The 18262-nt window shown below is 36.5% G+C and overlaps 1 protein-coding gene and 1 pseudogene across 1 annotated transcript; both read right to left on the bottom strand.

Moving 5' to 3' along the window:
• Positions 1-4339: 4339 nt before the first annotated feature.
• Positions 4340-7500, bottom strand: LOC103940156 (annotated as a pseudogene).
• Positions 7501-13738: 6238 nt separating this feature from the next.
• LOC103940148 (putative UDP-glucuronate:xylan alpha-glucuronosyltransferase 3) lies at positions 13739-17896 on the bottom strand. Its single transcript, XM_048575875.1, is given in 4 exon segments — positions 13739-14951; positions 15802-16438; positions 16683-16890; positions 17498-17896. Coding segments are annotated over 4 exon segments (1935 nt in total). The 5' UTR covers positions 17557-17896; the 3' UTR covers positions 13739-13920.
• Positions 17897-18262: the final 366 nt, after the last annotated feature.

Genomic DNA, 18262 nt, shown 5'->3' with positions numbered 1-18262 from the left:
GGACCTATACTCAGCCTTTGTGGATGAACGAGCAACAATGTGTTGCTTCTTGGCACTCCAACTAATGATGGAAGAACCAAGGAATATGTAAAAACCACCAGTAGAATGTCGATCCCAAGAACACCCTGCCCAATCAGCATCCAAGAATGCTTTAAGTATGAGATGTGAAGCAGTTTTGGGGAACCATAAACTATGTCCAAGAGTGCCTTTAAGGTATCGAAGATACGTTTAACTGCCTTAAAATGTGGTTCTAGAGGAGAGTGCATAAACTGGCACACTAAGTTCACTGCAAGTGAAAGATCTGGTCAAGTCCAAATGAGGTACTGAAGTGCCCCAACTATTGATCGATATTCTTCAGCGTTGGTTAATGGAGAACCTATGAGATCCAATTTTGCAGAACCAAGAGGTGTAATGCAAGGTTTTGCTTCATCCATTTTAGTTCATTTGCGAAGATCCAAAATATATTTGGACTGATGAAGAAAAATTCCTAAAGCAGATCGAGTAACTTCCAAGCCAAGAAAACAGTGCAAACCTCCCAAGTCCTTAACTGGAAACTGAGCACTAAGTTGAGTAATCACATTAGCACACGCAGTAGATGAGGGTCCAGTGACTATTATATCATCTACATAGACTAAGACGATGACCAAGATAGGTTATTTAAGAACAAATAAGATGTGATCAGATTGAGAGGCTTGAAAACCCATAGGTAGTAATGCAGATTAAAGATTTTCAAACCATGCTCGAGGGGCTTGCTTTAAGCCATAGAGAGACTTTTGCAAATAACAAACATGATTGGGATGATCTTGATCAATGAAGCTAGAAGGTTGAGACATATAGACATTTTCCTTCAAGAAGCCATGCAAGAATGCATTGCTTACATCCAGTTGATGCATAAACTAGTTTTATTCAACTGCAAGAGTGAGAAGAATTCTAAAAGTTATTGGTTTAGCCACTGGGCTAAAAGTGTCATTGTAGTCAATGTCTTCTTGCTGATTGTACCCTTTTGCAACAAGTCAAGCTTTGTACATGTCCATAGATCCATCAGGTTTTCTTTTGATTCGAAAAACCCACTTATAGCCAACAATATTGTAGGTAGAATCAGAGGGTACAAGTTTCTAGGTTCTAGTGTTTTGGAGGGCATTAAATTCATCCTGCATTGCAGCTCTCCATGTGAATACTTGGAGGCTTGGAGATATGTAGATAGGGACAAATTCTGTATCAAAGTGAGGAGGGAGTGGATGTTTAGTTACTGTAAAGGCTTTGGGTTTAAAGATCCCTGATTTAGATCGAGCTTGCATATGGTGAATAGAGACTGTGGATAATGAGGCTGGTGCAATGGTAGTTGTAGGTTCTGGTAGAGTATGAGAACTTGGTGCAGGGTTTGAATGGGTGAAACAGGTAGGAGTGTAGGTGCAGGGTTTGAATTTGGAGGGGAGGGAGAACTTGGAGCAGTGGTATGAGGTTGAGAAAGTGAGGTAGATTGTGAAATGGAAGATGCTGAGATAGAGAGTAGAGTTTCGGAAAGGTGAGAGAAAATGGGAAATAATGAGGTGAGGAGGAACATGTGGTTTGTTGTTGTTGAAAAAGGTTTGAATTGTGAAAAGGAAATGTGCTTCATCAAAATAGACATGTTGAGATACATAAACTCAATTTATAGAGGGATCCAAGCATCTATAACCTTTATGAGAGAGGTTGTAACCAGTGAGGACACATGGCTTGCTTTTAGGGTCTAGTTTTGACTTAGTATAAGGATTAAGCCAAGGGATACAGTTGCAACCAAAAATTCTAAGTTGAGAGTAATCTGGACACTTTTTGAAGAATTGTTCCCATAGTGAAGATTTAGACACCGAAGGTAGTCTATTAATCAAGTAAACTGCAGTGAGAAAAGCTTCTACCCAAAAATGATGTGGAACCTTAGAAGCAATGAGAAGAGTCTTGATAGTTTCGACAACATGCATGAGCTTTCTTTCTACACAACCATTCTGCTGGGGTGTATGTGGACAACTTAATTAATGTTGAATGCCATGAACAAAAAGATGGTGCTTGAAATCAGAATTGAGAAACTCACCCCTTGAATCAAATCTCAAGGTTCCAATTTTATAGCCAGAAAAGTTTTCAACAAGTGCTTGAAAAGCAATGAAAGCCTAAAATACATCTGATTTGTACTTAAAGGGATACAACCAAGTATATTTGGTAAGGTCATCAACAAATATGACATAAAACCGATAGCTACTTACAGAAAGCAATGGAGCAGGTCCCCAAACATCTGCATAAACCAACTCTAAAGGTCTAGATGTATTACAAATAGAATTCTGAAATGGTAACTTGGCACATTTGCCTAAAACACAATTTGAACAGAAAAACTGTTGAAGGGAACTAGAAATAGGCAAGGCAAACTTTAAGAGCACAGATTGCAAAGTCTTGAACGTGGGATGCCCCAAATGTTGATGCCAAGTAGTAGGAGAAGCTTTGATTGCAGTATAAGCATGATATGGTGTTGAAGAGTGAGAAGATGCATAGAAGGATAGAGACCATGACGAACAGGAGCTCTAAAAAGCATCATCCCCGTAGTAAGATCCTTGACATTAAAGTTAAAAGGATTTAGAGTCAATGAACACAAATTGTCCCGAAGAAACATATTTGCATAAAGTAGATCATGCTTTAATTGTGGAACATGCAACATATTGTTTAAATGAAAAGTTGCAGTAGGTGTATGAAGTGAAGTAGAACCAGAGTGGAGAATTGGCAAACCTTGGCCATCTCCAATATACACTTTGTCAGGACCATTGTATGGTTGTGGATTCTGGATATTGTTAAGATTATTGGTCATATGAGAACTTGAGCCGGAGTCAACCAGCCATGGAGGAGAATAAGTGTTGGTGTTTGTATACATTGCAAGTTTAGCTAGTGGAACTCAGCCCTGAAAATTAGGATTCATCCAATTTGAGCAGTCAATAGCAAGATGACTTGGATCTTCACAGATTTGGCAAGGATTGGCTTTGAAAGTATTTGTGGAATAACGAAAATCACCACGATTTCTTCCTCGATAGTAAGAATTATTGTTGTAGCGGTTAGATCGATAGTGATTGCCTCCACGATTGTAAGAATTGTTATGGCGCTGAGAATTGCCTTTGGTGAAGTTAGAAAGATTAGTGTTCTGAGCAATGTATGCCTGAGGTGTAGGAAACAAGGGAGGGAGAGTTGAAGTTGCTTGAATGGAGTTAAGAACTTGATAAGATTCAACAGTGGAAAATCCTTGAGCTTATTTCTTATGAGCAAGAGCCATTTCTTTACTAAGCAAGAAGCCATAAAGGTCATCAACCGAAGTATCAACCAATCGAAACTGAATCGAGTCCCCAAAAGAATCATATTCATTAGGGAGTCCATTAAGAATAATAAGAAGCAAATCATGATCATTAACAAGAGCGCCAGCCGCAGCAAGAGCATCAGTAATCTCCTTGATGCGTTGCAAGTACTCAGAAATAGAGGGGGAACCCTTGGTAACTGATTGTAAGTTCGTGAACAATTGATAAATGTGAGAGCGAGATACACATCCAAAGCGTTTTTCAAGATTAAGCCAGAGGTCAAGCGCAGATTGAACACCAACTGTGAATGGAATCAGATCTACAGAGGGAGTGAAATTGATCTATATAATGATGTTTTGATCCTTTTTGTACCAAATCTCAAACTCTGGATTCAAAATCGAAGTGAGATTTCCAGAATTATTAGCAAGAAATCGAAGTGAGATTTCCAGAATTATTAGCAAGAAATCGAAGCGGTGGAGGCTCAGATCCATCAACGATGCCGGTGAGTTTGTAGCGGCGGAAGATCGGTTCAAAGAGAGATCACCACACAAGATAATTGTGGCGATTCAGCTTGGTTTGAATCATGTTGCCGATATTGTTGATTGTGATCGAGTTGATCGATGCTTGGATAGAAGAAATAAGGTTTGTGTTCATCGGAGAAGAGGAGTGAGAGGAATTGGCCGCCATGGATGAATACGAAAGAGAACGGAAGCGATCTGTTTGGTAGGTAAGAAAATTCTCCCAAAGGATCAGGAGTCGGAAGACAGAAGGCCTCGTGATACCATATTGAGAAATGTTTAATTCATTTCTTAATGATTAAGTTACAAAGAGTGTATATAGGAAAGCTAAGAATAACAAACCAAAATAGAAAGGGTAATTACAAAAGTGACTTTCCTAACTAACTTTTGACAGCTGGTCGTTACTATTTACTTTGGTAACTTTCTCTTCAACACTAGCTAACATCTAAATACAAATTTTTCAGATGACTACGAATCATTATATCATGGCTTGCAGCCTAAGAAAGCACTCGAAAGTGAAGAAAAATCAATGCCACCTTGATGAAAATAGGTATAGGGAAATACGAGTACAGAATTTTACAAGACAGTTGTTGAGCTATACTAAGTAAGGAGATACAATTTTCTTTCTCCCATTTTTATTGATTTATGTCATCGAGTACCAAAGAAGAAAACAGGTCAAGAAAAAGTGACCGATGAAGTAGTAAGTGCAGGTGGTGAGGGAGTAACAGTAGCGTTATCTGTCCAACTTTTTTCACCCCAGTGCCGTAACATGCTCTTCCAGGAGCAGAAATCCTGGACGCATGTCTTAAGACGCTTGTCTTTTATTTTAATTTTCCAGTGACCATCAGTGTAATTTGCTTTTTCCGCTTGCCTTCGGTCCCACTCTAGTCCTGCCTTTTGCTGTGTCCGAAGCAAACAAAACTTATGCAAATTTCTTGGCATAGCATCGTGCACTCTCCACCACGTATTATGTGCAACATCACTCGCAAACTCCTGCATAAAATCGACATTCCAATTGCAGTCATAGTCGCGGAAGCAAAGCCACGGTTTCTTACCAAGGTAATGGAGGACATAGATGATTGGAGGGTCAGCTTGAAAGAGGTGAGTTTTCATTTGCTTTATCTCTGGCTCATCACCTTCCCAGAAATGTTTCAAGAAGTTCATGTGTTTCGGAATCCTGTGCCACCATGTAAATACCTCATTCAGATACCCCTGGTCACCACCGTTGTAGGATACAATTTCGTTGATATGATCCATGAGCAGCTGGAATGTACAATTTGATGGTTCGACGACCATCACACCTGAGTTGAACAAAGTAGCATTGTTTCCCGTGGCTGATATTTCTGGCATTTGAAACAGGAAATCGATATTCCGAAGTATAAGCATGTCAGCATCAATGAAAATGATCTTGTCGTAATCAGTCAACTGCCAAAGACGGAATTTGCTGTAGTTCCATTCGTTGTAAGCTTCTGGTTCAGCTTTTGGGTTCCTGATTCTTTGGATTGTGTGGATCTTCCACCCAGCAGCCTCCAGTCCTCTCCGATGGTACTGAGTGATTGTTTCATCGACCAGTATCACAAGATCTCGTGTTGACCCAGCCATACGGATGCTCTGCGCTGCAGCAATGGCTCCACAAACATATACATCTGCAGAGTGTAGGATTGTTGCATATGCTTCTCGGTGGGGTTTTACCGAGTCAAAATGTTCTGTGTACAAACATGTATTTGATCACTCTCAAGTATAATGCAGTTACGAGAGCTCAGTAGAATTTCAAAGTAACAATGACTTGTATTTATTTTCTCGTGAGATGCATTATTAAATAAGTAATTTATTTCGAATGAACTAAACTCCACATTTTGCAGGATACGGAAACACCAAGTTTTGGAAACTTAAAAGTGAAAACAGAAAGACTAATGGAAGAGACGGTATACCAAAAGCTTTCCTTGCGCAAAAACGACTCAAAAGAAAAATCTAACTTTGAAACTGAATAATTGAAAAAGCAACACAAGACACTGGTTTAACTCTTACCTTTAGCCTTGAGAGGAACTGCAAGCTCACATGATCCTACAGGGAGCTGTAGCTTCTCCCTCAAGGTAGTAAGTTTCGGTTCATAGAGCCATGCATTCCCTTCACGTCTAACAAGATCTTTGCAAGTGAATAAACATGGAATGGGGAAGCAGTCAGTCAACAAAAGCACATGCACTGGGTGATATCCTTCCGGTAACGCAGCCAGCCTTGCTGCTTCAAGCTGCAAGTGGAAACGAGCCACGTCTCTTGACCAACTGCCTGACTTGTTGCAGGGAAGCTTGACAGCAACCAGACCAAGCGGTGAACTTTCAGGAATTAGAAGCTTTGGTAGAGAGGGACAAGTAGGAACTTCAGATTCTTGTTCTTCGTCTATCCATTCAGGATAGAGGGATTCCCATGTTATGTTGTTTGGTGCATAGTTGAGATGCAGAACAACCTGCTCAGAATCTGGAAAGAGCTTCTTCCAATTGTCAATTTCATTGTCATTAAAGTTTAATAGGCCAATTCTCCGATAATCATTTTTGTGAGTAAGTTTTCCAACAAAGTCCAAAAGTTCACTCCAGTTTATGTGTAAAGATGATATATAACGTAAATCTGCTGGAACGCTCCTTTCATCCATCTGCATTGAGAAGTTAGGCTGCAGCCAATAAACTTATGTTACAACTATTAGCACTGGAGAGAGAGATAGAGAGAAAGCAAAGAGGAAAAACAAAACTTTCAAAAGCCTCAACATCAGAAAAGAGACAGAATGTTGAAGCAATAAAATACCTAATTAAGAGTAAACAAATACCACGAAACAAGAAGTGAAAACAAGGTGATAAGCTCATAGGACGTACTGAGATACAGAGCTGGAGAGGTCATCTGTATTATAAACAGTAGAAGATAGGAGGAGCGTCATAAAAGTCCCGAATACAAGAACGATCAACACCAATTTCAAGGTAAGCTTGCAGTTTAAGGCTCTTTCTTGAGCGTGAAAGTGGAGGGCTTTCTCAATATCTTTAAGAACTTTGTTTCTCTGCGGCCTTCTTTTGTTGGTGTCTTCACTGAAACATAAAAGGGATACGTAAAAGATGAGCGCATTCTAAATGGCAAGTGAAAGAAGTACAAAGAGTGACAAATTTAATGGATAAAAACTAAAGAGAGCAGTAACTAAGGGGTTTGCATGAGAAGCGTGTGTTTTTTATTTCCCTTTAACAAAACTAGCCTTCTCTTCATCTGCAACTATACAGTTCACATATATGTAACGAAAAAGGCCATCTAGTGAGTTTGGTAATTAAATCACGAAGCCTATGTCTTCCAAATGTGTTGATATGATTGTCGCCAGCAAAACATATGAACATGTGTGGATACAGAACCGACTTCGTTCTTGCGAAGAGAATTCCGTACATGCTTAGTATGGAGCTAAAAGCATCAAACACCCCAATCAAAATGAAGTCAAGCTACACTAAGTCACTAAGAAATGAAAATTTAAAATGTAGAGAGAGAGAGAGAGAGAGAGAGAGAGAGACTGACTGAGGTGGTGAAGAAAGGCGGTGTCTGGTTTCAGTGGGAGTAGTAGTAGGGGAGGGGCCTCTCATCTTTTCTGCTGATTCAACTGAAGCATTTCCTCATTTGATATATACACACACCTCTCTCTATATATAGGAAACTTCATTTTATGTGGGACATATCCTAGTAGTATAACAACAACTACAACAACTACATACTTTCTCATTGACCATAAAAAGGTTATTCGCTCCCGTTGAAATAAAAAATACAAAGTTATTCATCCCCTTCGTCAGTACATAAAAATAACATTACGTGCACGTGACAATATTTTGGTTGCACACAATATTCTTCGTTTATGATTCTTATTTCTTGGTGTTGTTTTAGAGATTTTATTTATTAAGAAACTTCATTTTAATCATTGGCAATGATGACTTTTAGACTAAAATCATGAGTAAGATCAAAATATAATTTTAGTCTTTTGATACATTAATCACCTCATTTATTAATTATATTTTTTATGTTTTAATTATTTTTCTGTTTCTTCCTAATTTTAATGTATTAATTTTGTTTCATTATAATTATAATTTTCATTTCATTCATCGTAATATATTTTGCTGTAAACATTTAGATAAGCTAATTTTTATTTTACAAATATTTCAATGTACTTTGTCTTCTTCATTTAGGTACATTAAATTCATTATAATATGTTTTGGTGCATACATTTATGTACACACATTTCTGTACATACATTAAAATACAAACATTTAGGTACATTAATTCAATATAATACATTTCGGTACATTAGTTTAATATAATACATTTCGGTATACACATTTAGGTACATTAGTTTAATATAATACATTTCGGTGCATACATTTGGGTAATGGGTACTAACATTTAAATACATTAATTCAATATAATACATTTCGATACTAATATTTAGGTAGAATTAATTGAGTTTTTCAAGTTTGAATAATGTTAAATAAAATTAATAAATTAAAAAAACTTTTGTTTGGTCAAAAAATATATTAAAATGTGTATATTAATAAATTTAAATAATGGGAGACATTGAATAAAATAGACATTAATTATTTTGAATTAAAGCCACATCAAAGAACTATAATCAATATATAATCTAACACCATGTTTATTTTAAATTTCAATCTTCTTCAAGGATTAAAGTTAGAAAACCACTTTTTATATAAAAGAAACAATGGAATTCAAAACACAGTCACAGCAACAAATTTGAAGTCGTTATAAGAGTCATGTTGTGTGATGGAATTCAAAACACAGTCGCAGCAAACCATAGAAAGCCATCTTTTGTCAAGGTTTAGAAGCTCTGCTACCTTTTTCCAGTATTGTAGTATTGAATCCCTTTAGTAAACCCGTTTTATATTTCATTCTCCAAACATTACAACCCTTGTAAAACACAAAGAGAAATGGTCGCAAGAAGATGAACCCTGCCTGACAAGGTTATAATCTTGCCCAAGTCTCTTTTGTTTGTGCTTACATAGAGTAGATATGTTGTTTAATGCGTCTTCCATTGTGTTTTTAATTCATTTTCAACTGCTTTTCGTTCAAAGTTTCATCTATGATTAATCTAGCTAAACTAATTAACCTTGCTTCTTTAGTATTAATTGTAATCAAAGAAATGGTTGGAAGGGTCCTAAACTCGCTTTATCTAGACATACAATATTATGAGTAAAAGTCCTTGTTTACAAGACAAGAAAAAGAACCTTATACGGACTTAACCCATCTGTAATAATCCAATAAGATCAAAAAGTCTAAGTAACTTGTGGCTTAAGTAATCAACCCAGATAATAACAAAAAAAAAAAAACAATTTGTTATACAAAGATAACATTAGTACGCTCAAATCTATAATAGTTTTGATTGTGAGCCTCAAGGACTAACAAAGACCCCACAAAGGCACCATTCAAACTAATAGCAAACTCATATTGCAGCACACCAAGCAGCAACCCTTGCTCGACAAGCAAGACCCCGGGAAGCTGTGCGAAGGACAGATCCAACCCGAACAAAAGTCATTATAAGAGCCATGCTATGTGATGGAATGGAGTGAGTTTGGTTGGCTGAGTCACTGAGACATAAACGAGGTCAGGAGACGGTTGGTCAATTTGTGGAACTTGGCTTTGGCTTTGCCTTGTGGGTTAGGTCATCCTATTTTAGTTTTTGGTACACCTATTTGGTCTTATTCATTTCTTAACTATTGAAGAGACTAAGGGGTTGTAGTCAAACTCAGATTTGAGAGGATTTTAAAAGACTTTAAAATCCTAGTGTAGTCAATTAAAAGATTTTAAAGGATTTTAGAATCTATTCAAATCTAGGTGTAGTCAATTAAAAGATTTTAAAGGATTTTAAAATCTATTCAAATATAAGTGTATTAAAAAAAATTAAGATTTTTAAGGATTTCAATAAGTTGTGGATTTTGTGGGATTTGAGAACTATAACCAAGACTAAAAAGAATCCAACCTCACCCCCTAGGATTTCAAATCCTTCCACCACAATTCACACAATCCATTCAAATTCTTTAAAATTCAAATGAATTTTGTACGAGTCTTTAATCCTCTTAAATCCTATAAAATCTATCATTTTTAAAATCTTTTAAAATCTTAATTTGACTACACCCCTCTAAATTTGTAAACAAAATCGTGTAACTAGATAACTTGTAATTTGATGATTCGATTAATACTTACATATTGATAAACGTTCTAATTGCTATTAACATTTAATCTACATCACCCTTTTTCATCAGTGTCAAAGTTTCTACGCTAAGTTTTTCTTTTGTTTTGGCCCTCTCTCTCTCTCCCTATCTTTACGCAATAATGATTAATGATGAAGAAGACTAGGCTCAAATATAAAGCAAACCTACTCTCCTAAAGCAGTGAACAGCAATTCTTATCTCATTTTTATAAGGGGTTTTTTGAAATTGGTCAAAGAAACTAAAAATTAGACCTATTTCAAAAGTCATAAATTATTAAAAATTTGACATATTTCAAAAGGTAGTCTATAAAATTTGACCTATTTCAAATTTTTCCTTTTTATTTATAATAACAATAATAATGGGTATAATAATTTTTTTTTTACTTCTTAATTTGATTATCATTATAAATGAATTTAAATTACATTATTATTAGTTTATTGTAATATTTAACCCACTACTCTATTTTTTAATTTAGATAATAACGCTGGTTAAAGAAAAAAATAGACTTTTGCTTGAATTACAAAAGTAAAGTAACCTAGAAAATTGATAGGGACGACAGTCCAAACTGACGTGGCTTGATAAGTAATATTAAAAAAACTTAACGCCATATAAACAACGACACGTGGATTCTGTTTGGTCAGAGGACAAACAAGAAGATTTTCTTTTGTAATTTTGCTCAAGACCCAATCGAAGGGAAGATCGTTGTGAATACTATTATTGTTTTTTTTTTTTTTTTTTTTTCAAAACAACGATATTATCTAGATTAAAGATATGAGAAAACTAAATAAATTTCACAATTAATTAGTAATAATGTTGTTCAAATTCGTTTTTTAGTAAGAATCGAAAACCTCTCACTTACAATAAAGACGAAACTCTTAGTACTATTATACGGAAGTACTAAATGGCAGCAAAACTCTAATTATAAAATGTATTACAGTAGGATTCTCTCTTCTCATATTCTCATCTCCTTCCCTCCCCTCCTCTCACACATTATTTTTTGTCTTATTATCTCTATAAAAAAAATTAATATAAAATGTTAATGTAGTTTAACTGTGACCGTTCAAATAAGAAAGAATAGAACTCTCCTCTATATTGCACACATGGATGCAAATAACTTGTTTAAAATAATGTGCTTTTCTAGTACACTTAAAATCGCTTAAAATCGAAACGATTAGATTGGGTAGAATCTCACTCAATTCAAAAAACAATTATAAAACATAAAGTTAGACATGCTGCTAATATAGACAGCTAATTCGTGTCAAATGGTGTACCCATTAGCTACTCATTCCCAATTTTGGTTTTTCATTTTTTGTTTTTTTTTTTTTTGGTGGAATTCCTGATTTTGGTTAATGTCAATCTTTTTTATTAGCATTGCCCGTGTTCCGAGACTTATCAAATTTAGAAAGGCTAATGCTAATTTGAACTTAATATTATTAGACTATTAATTACTACGTTATGACTCAGTGGTTGGGGACGATTTTTAGGTTCGTATTTCACACGACACATCTTGACTTCAATTCCTGACATTAGTGGATAGAAGAATGGGAAATCCTTTTGAACAACCTGTTATAATAGGAAAGCCTTATATCTTGAAATTAATTCATCAAGTTGATAAATACATGGACGTTCCAATGGACATTATGCACTTGTTACGTAGCAACCCCTTAGAGGAAGGGCCAATCAATCGGCACAACGGCTAGGAGAATGGAAGTTTGGGTTCTAGAGGGATTTGGTGTTGCTCATATTTTACAAAGATGCTTACTTATAAATCTGATCATATTAGAGCTCGCCAAGAAGTAATTGGTACTACAATTATCGGAGGAACAATACCTAAACCCGATAATGCTCCAGAATCTTTTCAATTGCTCGTTCGAGAACTACAAATCTTGGTTCTGGAATTGAACCATTTCCTTGTTTCTAAAAACAACTTCTAGATTAATAGGAAGGAAGCTTGATCAAAATGAAATGAATCAAAAAATTTCTTCTATGATTGACCGATATAAACATCAACAACTTCAAATTGGATTAGTTTCTCCCCACCAAATAAGTGATTGGGCCAAAATAGCCCTAACTATTGGAGTAATAGCTAGAGAGGTGCCAAAACCCTACACGATGATGGCAGAAGAGGCTAAAATGCCTCTATGAGTCTTCTTGGCCCTTAAAAGGGTGGACTGCTGCGGCGACTCTTTTTAAAGGAAAGAAAAATATTATTAGACTATTTAAGACCTCAGTAACTAAGGGCCGGTTAAAGACTTTCAATGTGACTGAAATACAGGATGGTACTTCACATATTACTATACAAGTAGAGGCAAGTTTTTTTTTTTTTTCTCTTTTCAAGTATCACCCCACTTGTATAATGCATATAACATATGTGCCTGTATTCCGGCACGTTGAGAAATCTCTCCTTAAAATGAGTGTTTCCAAAAATAAAAAACAAAGGTGATAGTGATGTGATACACTTAACACTCAATTATGTTTATAAGCTTTCTTTGGTATAGGGTTTATTTATGTTAACTAGTAGTGGGATTAGATGACTTGAACCTAACCACTCTCACCCATTCTTGGTAATGACCTGTGTTTGGTATATGTTTTATGTTAACTAAATAATGACATCTCAACCAAAACAAGCAAGCATTGTCCTTTATTTTCATTAATATCAATTATTTAGTGTAGTAGGTGATCCATATATGATTGTGGTCAAGAAAGTTATGAAATGTTCCAAAAACAAGTTTTAAAAACCATATGATTTTCAAGAATGAATTATGGCAAACTTTTCATTCATCAACAACTCCCTTCAAACAGAGAAATATTTTTGGGTAGGTCAAAACACACCCATCATATGGAGAAATTCTTGGATTAAATTCAGGGGCAGAGCTATGATTTGAAGCTTTTGAAGTTTTCCTATGAGTCGGACGATACCACATTATTTTCAATGTTAAAGAGTCTATGATATATAGACCTAATGATTTTTTTATATATACAAGCGATATGGAGGGAGATGAGGTTTCGAACTTTGAATCTTGAGGGCAAAAGAGAATGTTCTTAACCAATTGGACTACAACACCATTGCATGAAGAGATAATTGGAGGATGGTTCTTGAACTTTAGTCCTATTGGAGCTTTGGTCCTGAACTAAAAATTCGTGAGTTTTAGTCCCTGAACGTGTTATAATGTAGAGCAATAGTCATTTTGACTAACTCCGTTTAAACTTCCATCTATTTTTGTCCCTTCTAAACGCTTTATTTTGGATGAAACTTTTTACAAAGTTAGCCAAAAAGATTATTACTTCACATTAAAACAGGGACCAACAGTCACTGATTTTTAGGTTTGGAACCAATGTTTTAATTGGACCAAAGTTCAGGGATCATTGCTCCAATTTTCTTTTGCAGCTATTGAATCGTCTATTTCCTAGTCTAGCAACACCAATAAAATGCCAGTTTTTATTAGGTTTTGTAAAAATCAGATATGATAATGGTGGAAATACTTCACCCCAGAATCCAGGAACAGTAAGACCAAGTAAAAGCAACCAAATCGACCTGGATATCCAGACGCAAAAAAAAAGACAGCAGCCAACATAAAAAATGCCACTTTTGAGGGGACTAGAAATCAAGACATCATGGCATGCAGCCTCAAAAAGAATAAAAAAAACATTAAAAATACACAAATGTATGCAACCTTGATGCGAAAATGGGTGTATGATGTATTAGGAATAATGACTATAAAATGAATTACAAGGAAGTTGTTGAACTAGATGCTAACTGAATTTTAAGGAGATAAGCTTTTCTTTCGCGCATTTGTAAGCATGCACCATGTTTTGATTTGTGTCCTCGGTATGAAGTATGAAAACGTGACGCGAAACAAGTCACGAAGAAGAGACGGATGCAGTTGTAAGTGCAGGTGGTGACAGAGTAGCAGTAGCATTATCCGTCCAATTCTTTTCACCCCAGTGCCATAACATGCTCTCCCAGAAGCAGAAATCCTCGAAGCATGTTTTTAAACGCTTGTCTTTTATCTTAATTTTCCAGTGACCATCACTGTAATTTGCTTTTTCAGCTTGTCTCCGATCCCACTCAAGTGCTGCCTTCTGCTTGGACCGAAGCAAACAGAACTTTTGCAAGTTTTGCGGCATAGCATCATGCACTTTCCACCACCTTCTATGTGCGACATTACTGGCAAACTCCTGCAGAAAGTCCACATTCCAATTGCAGTCATAGTCACGGAAGCAAAGCCATGGTTTATTGCCCAGGTAATGGAGGACGTAGAGGATTGGAGGTTCAGCTGCAAAGAGGTGAGTTTTCCTCTCCTTTTTCTCTGGCTCATCACCTTCCCAGAAATGTTTCAAGAAGTTCATATGTTTTGGAATCCTGTGCCACCATGTAAATACCTCATTCAAATAACCCTGGTCTCCACCATTGTAGGAGACGATTTCATCTATATGATCCATGAGCAGCTGGAATGTACAATTTGATGGTTCGATAACCATCACACCGGAGTTGAACAGAGTAGCATTATTTCCTGTCGCTGATATTTCTGGCATCTCAAACAGGAAGTCAATGTTCCTGAGTATAAGCATGTCAGCATCAATGAAAATGATCTTGTCATAATCAGTTAACTGCCAAAGACGGAATTTGCTGTAGTTCCATTCATTGTATGCTTCTGGTTCAGCTTTAGGGTTCCTGATTCTTTGGATCGTGTGAACCTTCCACCCAGCAGCTGCCAATCCTCCACGATGATACTCACTGATTGTTTCATCAACAAGTATTACAAGATCTCGCGTTGAACCAGACATACGGATGCTCTGAGCTGCAGCAATGGCTCCACAAACATATACATGGGCAGAATGTATGATTGTTGCATATGCTTCTCGGTGGGCTCTTTCCGAGTAAAAGCTTTCTGCATGCAATTATTTAGTTCATCAGTTAAATATCAAAAGTATCCATGACTTATGGTAACCTACCACATGGGTTACAAGATGGAGTTTAGATTTAACAATTAAGAGTAAAAATATAAAAAGATCTTCACAAAAAAATTTCAACAACTAACATTAAGGCTAGCAGGTGGTCAGCACTAACATCAATCACTGATGTAGCAGATCGCCTGAGTACATGATACACATGGTGGTTTACACAGTCATACATATATAAAGGGTTTTCAGTTGCATGACAATTTTGAGCATCATAAATCATGAGTAATTTGATCACTTCGACCAAATGGTGAGCCTGACACTACAATCAGTGACACTGAAGGATGTCATGCATTTGCATCATGCATGTACATCTGGATGGACCGGCTATACTTGACCCAAAAAAAAGTTTGACTAAAACTCAAAAACACCTAAACCATTGTCATCGTGATATCTGCCTTGGTCTGGAACCATATGAATACACTACTTGTTTCAATATTGTAAGTTCATTTGATGCGGTGGATGACCACTACCTATCTAATTCATAATTTACATAAGTGATGTTGTCTCCTTGGTGTGGATCACTACCTACACCTCAAATTAAGCTCCAGAGAAACAACTCAAGTTTTTTTAGAACAACTACCGATTGTATTGTACAATGCCCAGCTATAACATACAAAATGTGAAAATAATTTATTGAGTGAACTGAACTCTATATTATAAAGGATTCCAAGACAGTGAAATTTGAACAATAAAAGGAAAACAGAAGGAAGACTAGCAGCTTTCAGTGCACAAAAACAAATTTTGATGAAAAAAGAGAGACACTAGTTTAAATCTGACCTTTAGCCGTGAGAGGAACTGACAGCTCACATGACCCTACAGGGAGCTGCAGCTTATCTCTCAACGTATTCAGTTTTGGTTCATAAAGCCAAACATTCCCTTCCCGTCTGACAAGCTCTTTGCAAGTAAACAAATTTGGGATTGGAAAGCAGTCTGTCACCAAAAGCACATGCACTGGGTGATACCCTTTGGAAGCTGCAGCCAGCCTTGCTGCTTCAAGCTGCAAGTGCAACCGAGCCACATCTCTTGACCAGCTGCCTGACTTGTTGCAGGGAAGCTTAACAGCAACCAGATCAAGCCGAGGTTTGCCAGGAATTTGAAGCTTTGGTAGAGAGGGACAAGTAGGAACTTCAAATTCTTCCTCTTCATCTATCCATTCAGGGTACAGGGTTTCCCATGTTATGTTTTTTGACGCATGGTTGAGGCGTAGGACAACATGCTCACAATCTGGCAACAGCTCCTTCCAATGGTCAATCTCATTGTCATTAAAGTTTAACAGGCCAATTCCCTGATAATCCTTTTTGTCCGTCAGATTTTCAATAGCATCAGAAATTTCATCCCAGTTAGTTTCTACAGATGATACATAACGTAAATCTTGAGCAACACTCTTTTTTGTCAACCTTCATCAGAATTTGGGCTGCAGGCAATAAACTTTTGTTACAAAAAATCTCCACGGCAGAGAGAGCAAAGCGATAAAAAAAAAAAAAAAAAGACCAATTCCCATTTGCCTGAAAACTGAAAATACGACTTTTCCAATTCCAAACAAAGAGGGATGCGCTGACAACATATTTTCCCAGGTGGGGAAAATTATTCGAAAACCTAACGCCAAAGAACTTTCCATTTGAGCAAGAAAGTAACAAAGAGTAAACTAATAACATAACTAATAAGTAAAAGCAAGGTAATCAGCCAATAGGGACTTACTTAGATACGGAACGGGATTGATGATCTGAATGATGAACACCAGGAGAGAAGAAGAGTGTGAGAAAAGTCCCCAGTATGATAACAGCCAACACAAGCTTCAAGGTGGGCTTCAAGTTCCTATCTTTAAAATCCTTGTTCCTCTGGGGCCTTCTTCTGTTACAGTCTTCACTGAAAAAAAAAAAAAAAAAAGGGATTGGCAACTGCATACATGAGCACATGTGTGAATGGCAAGTTAAAAAAAGTGCAAAGGGCAATAAACGGAATGCATAACAACTAGATCGAGCAGTAAATAAGCGAACGCCATTGGAAACAAGTTCCACCCAGCAATACAATCGATTGTTAGGCAATCAAATCGATCGTTGAGAATGCACTGCTCACTGATATGTGAAAACAGCACATGTATAAATAATGAATGTTCTACATCCCCATTAAAATCCGATAGCGAAACCGCTTGCACGATGCCCATTGACCAAGAATACGCCGTACAATTCAGAAATGTTGCTAATGATATTGCCAAACCCTTTTCAAACAGTTGAGTAAAGTGTAGCCTAATCATTACCATAACTCGTCAATTAATCAAGACACGTTCAAATTCTCACCAGAATAATAATTGGTTCGGGACCCGCTGTTCATCAAAATAAACGAATCATGACCCAAAATTTGAGAAATTCAAGTGAGGGCTTTCTTACATGCTTATTTTTCCGAGTGTGAAAACCAAGAATCAAACACCGTCGGCAAAACGAATGCAAATCACAGTAAAGAGAAAGAGAGAGACCTGGCAGAAGCAGAAAGGCGGTGTCGGTGCTCAATGGGAGCTGGGGAGGAAGCTCTCATGGTTGCTGATTCAGTAGAACAAACATGGATGGGAGTCTCTCTATGCTGTTGCTCAAAAGGATCAACACACCAAACAATGGGGACTATTCTCCTACAAAAATTTAAAAACTGGAAAGACACAAATTCCAGGAAAATGATTCCAATTTGTTCTGAAGAAAAAGTCGTTGGGAATCTATGATCCGTGAGTGAACAAGGAAGGAAGGTAAAGAAGAAGACAGGTGAAAGCAGTTGCAGTGTAATTAAACGGGGGTCAGAAAACAAGTTAATAGAATCTGAATTTTCTTGTTTTTTATTTTGGGTCAAATATCATATACACAATACATGTCAGTCATGCCATAACCATTCGTTGAAAGTCTTCCATTCATCCTTTGACTATTTCTCAACTGCTTCACCCATTTTTGTTAATAATTAACACAAAAGCAACTTCTCACTTACTCTTAAAAGTTGCTTCTACAGAAAGCCGAATGGAGGATTTTTTTTAATGCAGTAAGATTCTGTTCTTTCTTTTTCTATTTGAGTCATCATAATTAAGTTACGTTAAACATGTCATATTAATGTTTTTATAAAAAGAGAAAGTCAAAGTAAAAAGTGTAAGAGGTGATGAGAGAAAGGGAGGAGACTAGAATAGGAAAGAATCTACCCCTTTATTAATTCCTTCAATATCATCATTAATGTTCAAAAATGAAATTATCCTTCTTTTCCTGTG

This window comes from the organism of the source record quoted next, unplaced genomic scaffold (genome assembly GCF_019419815.1).
Source record: "Pyrus x bretschneideri cultivar Hongxiangsu unplaced genomic scaffold, Pyrus_bretschneideri_v1 Contig81, whole genome shotgun sequence".
Lineage (NCBI taxonomy): Eukaryota > Viridiplantae > Streptophyta > Magnoliopsida > Rosales > Rosaceae > Pyrus > Pyrus x bretschneideri.
This window is presented reverse-complemented; position numbering and strand designations above follow the sequence as displayed.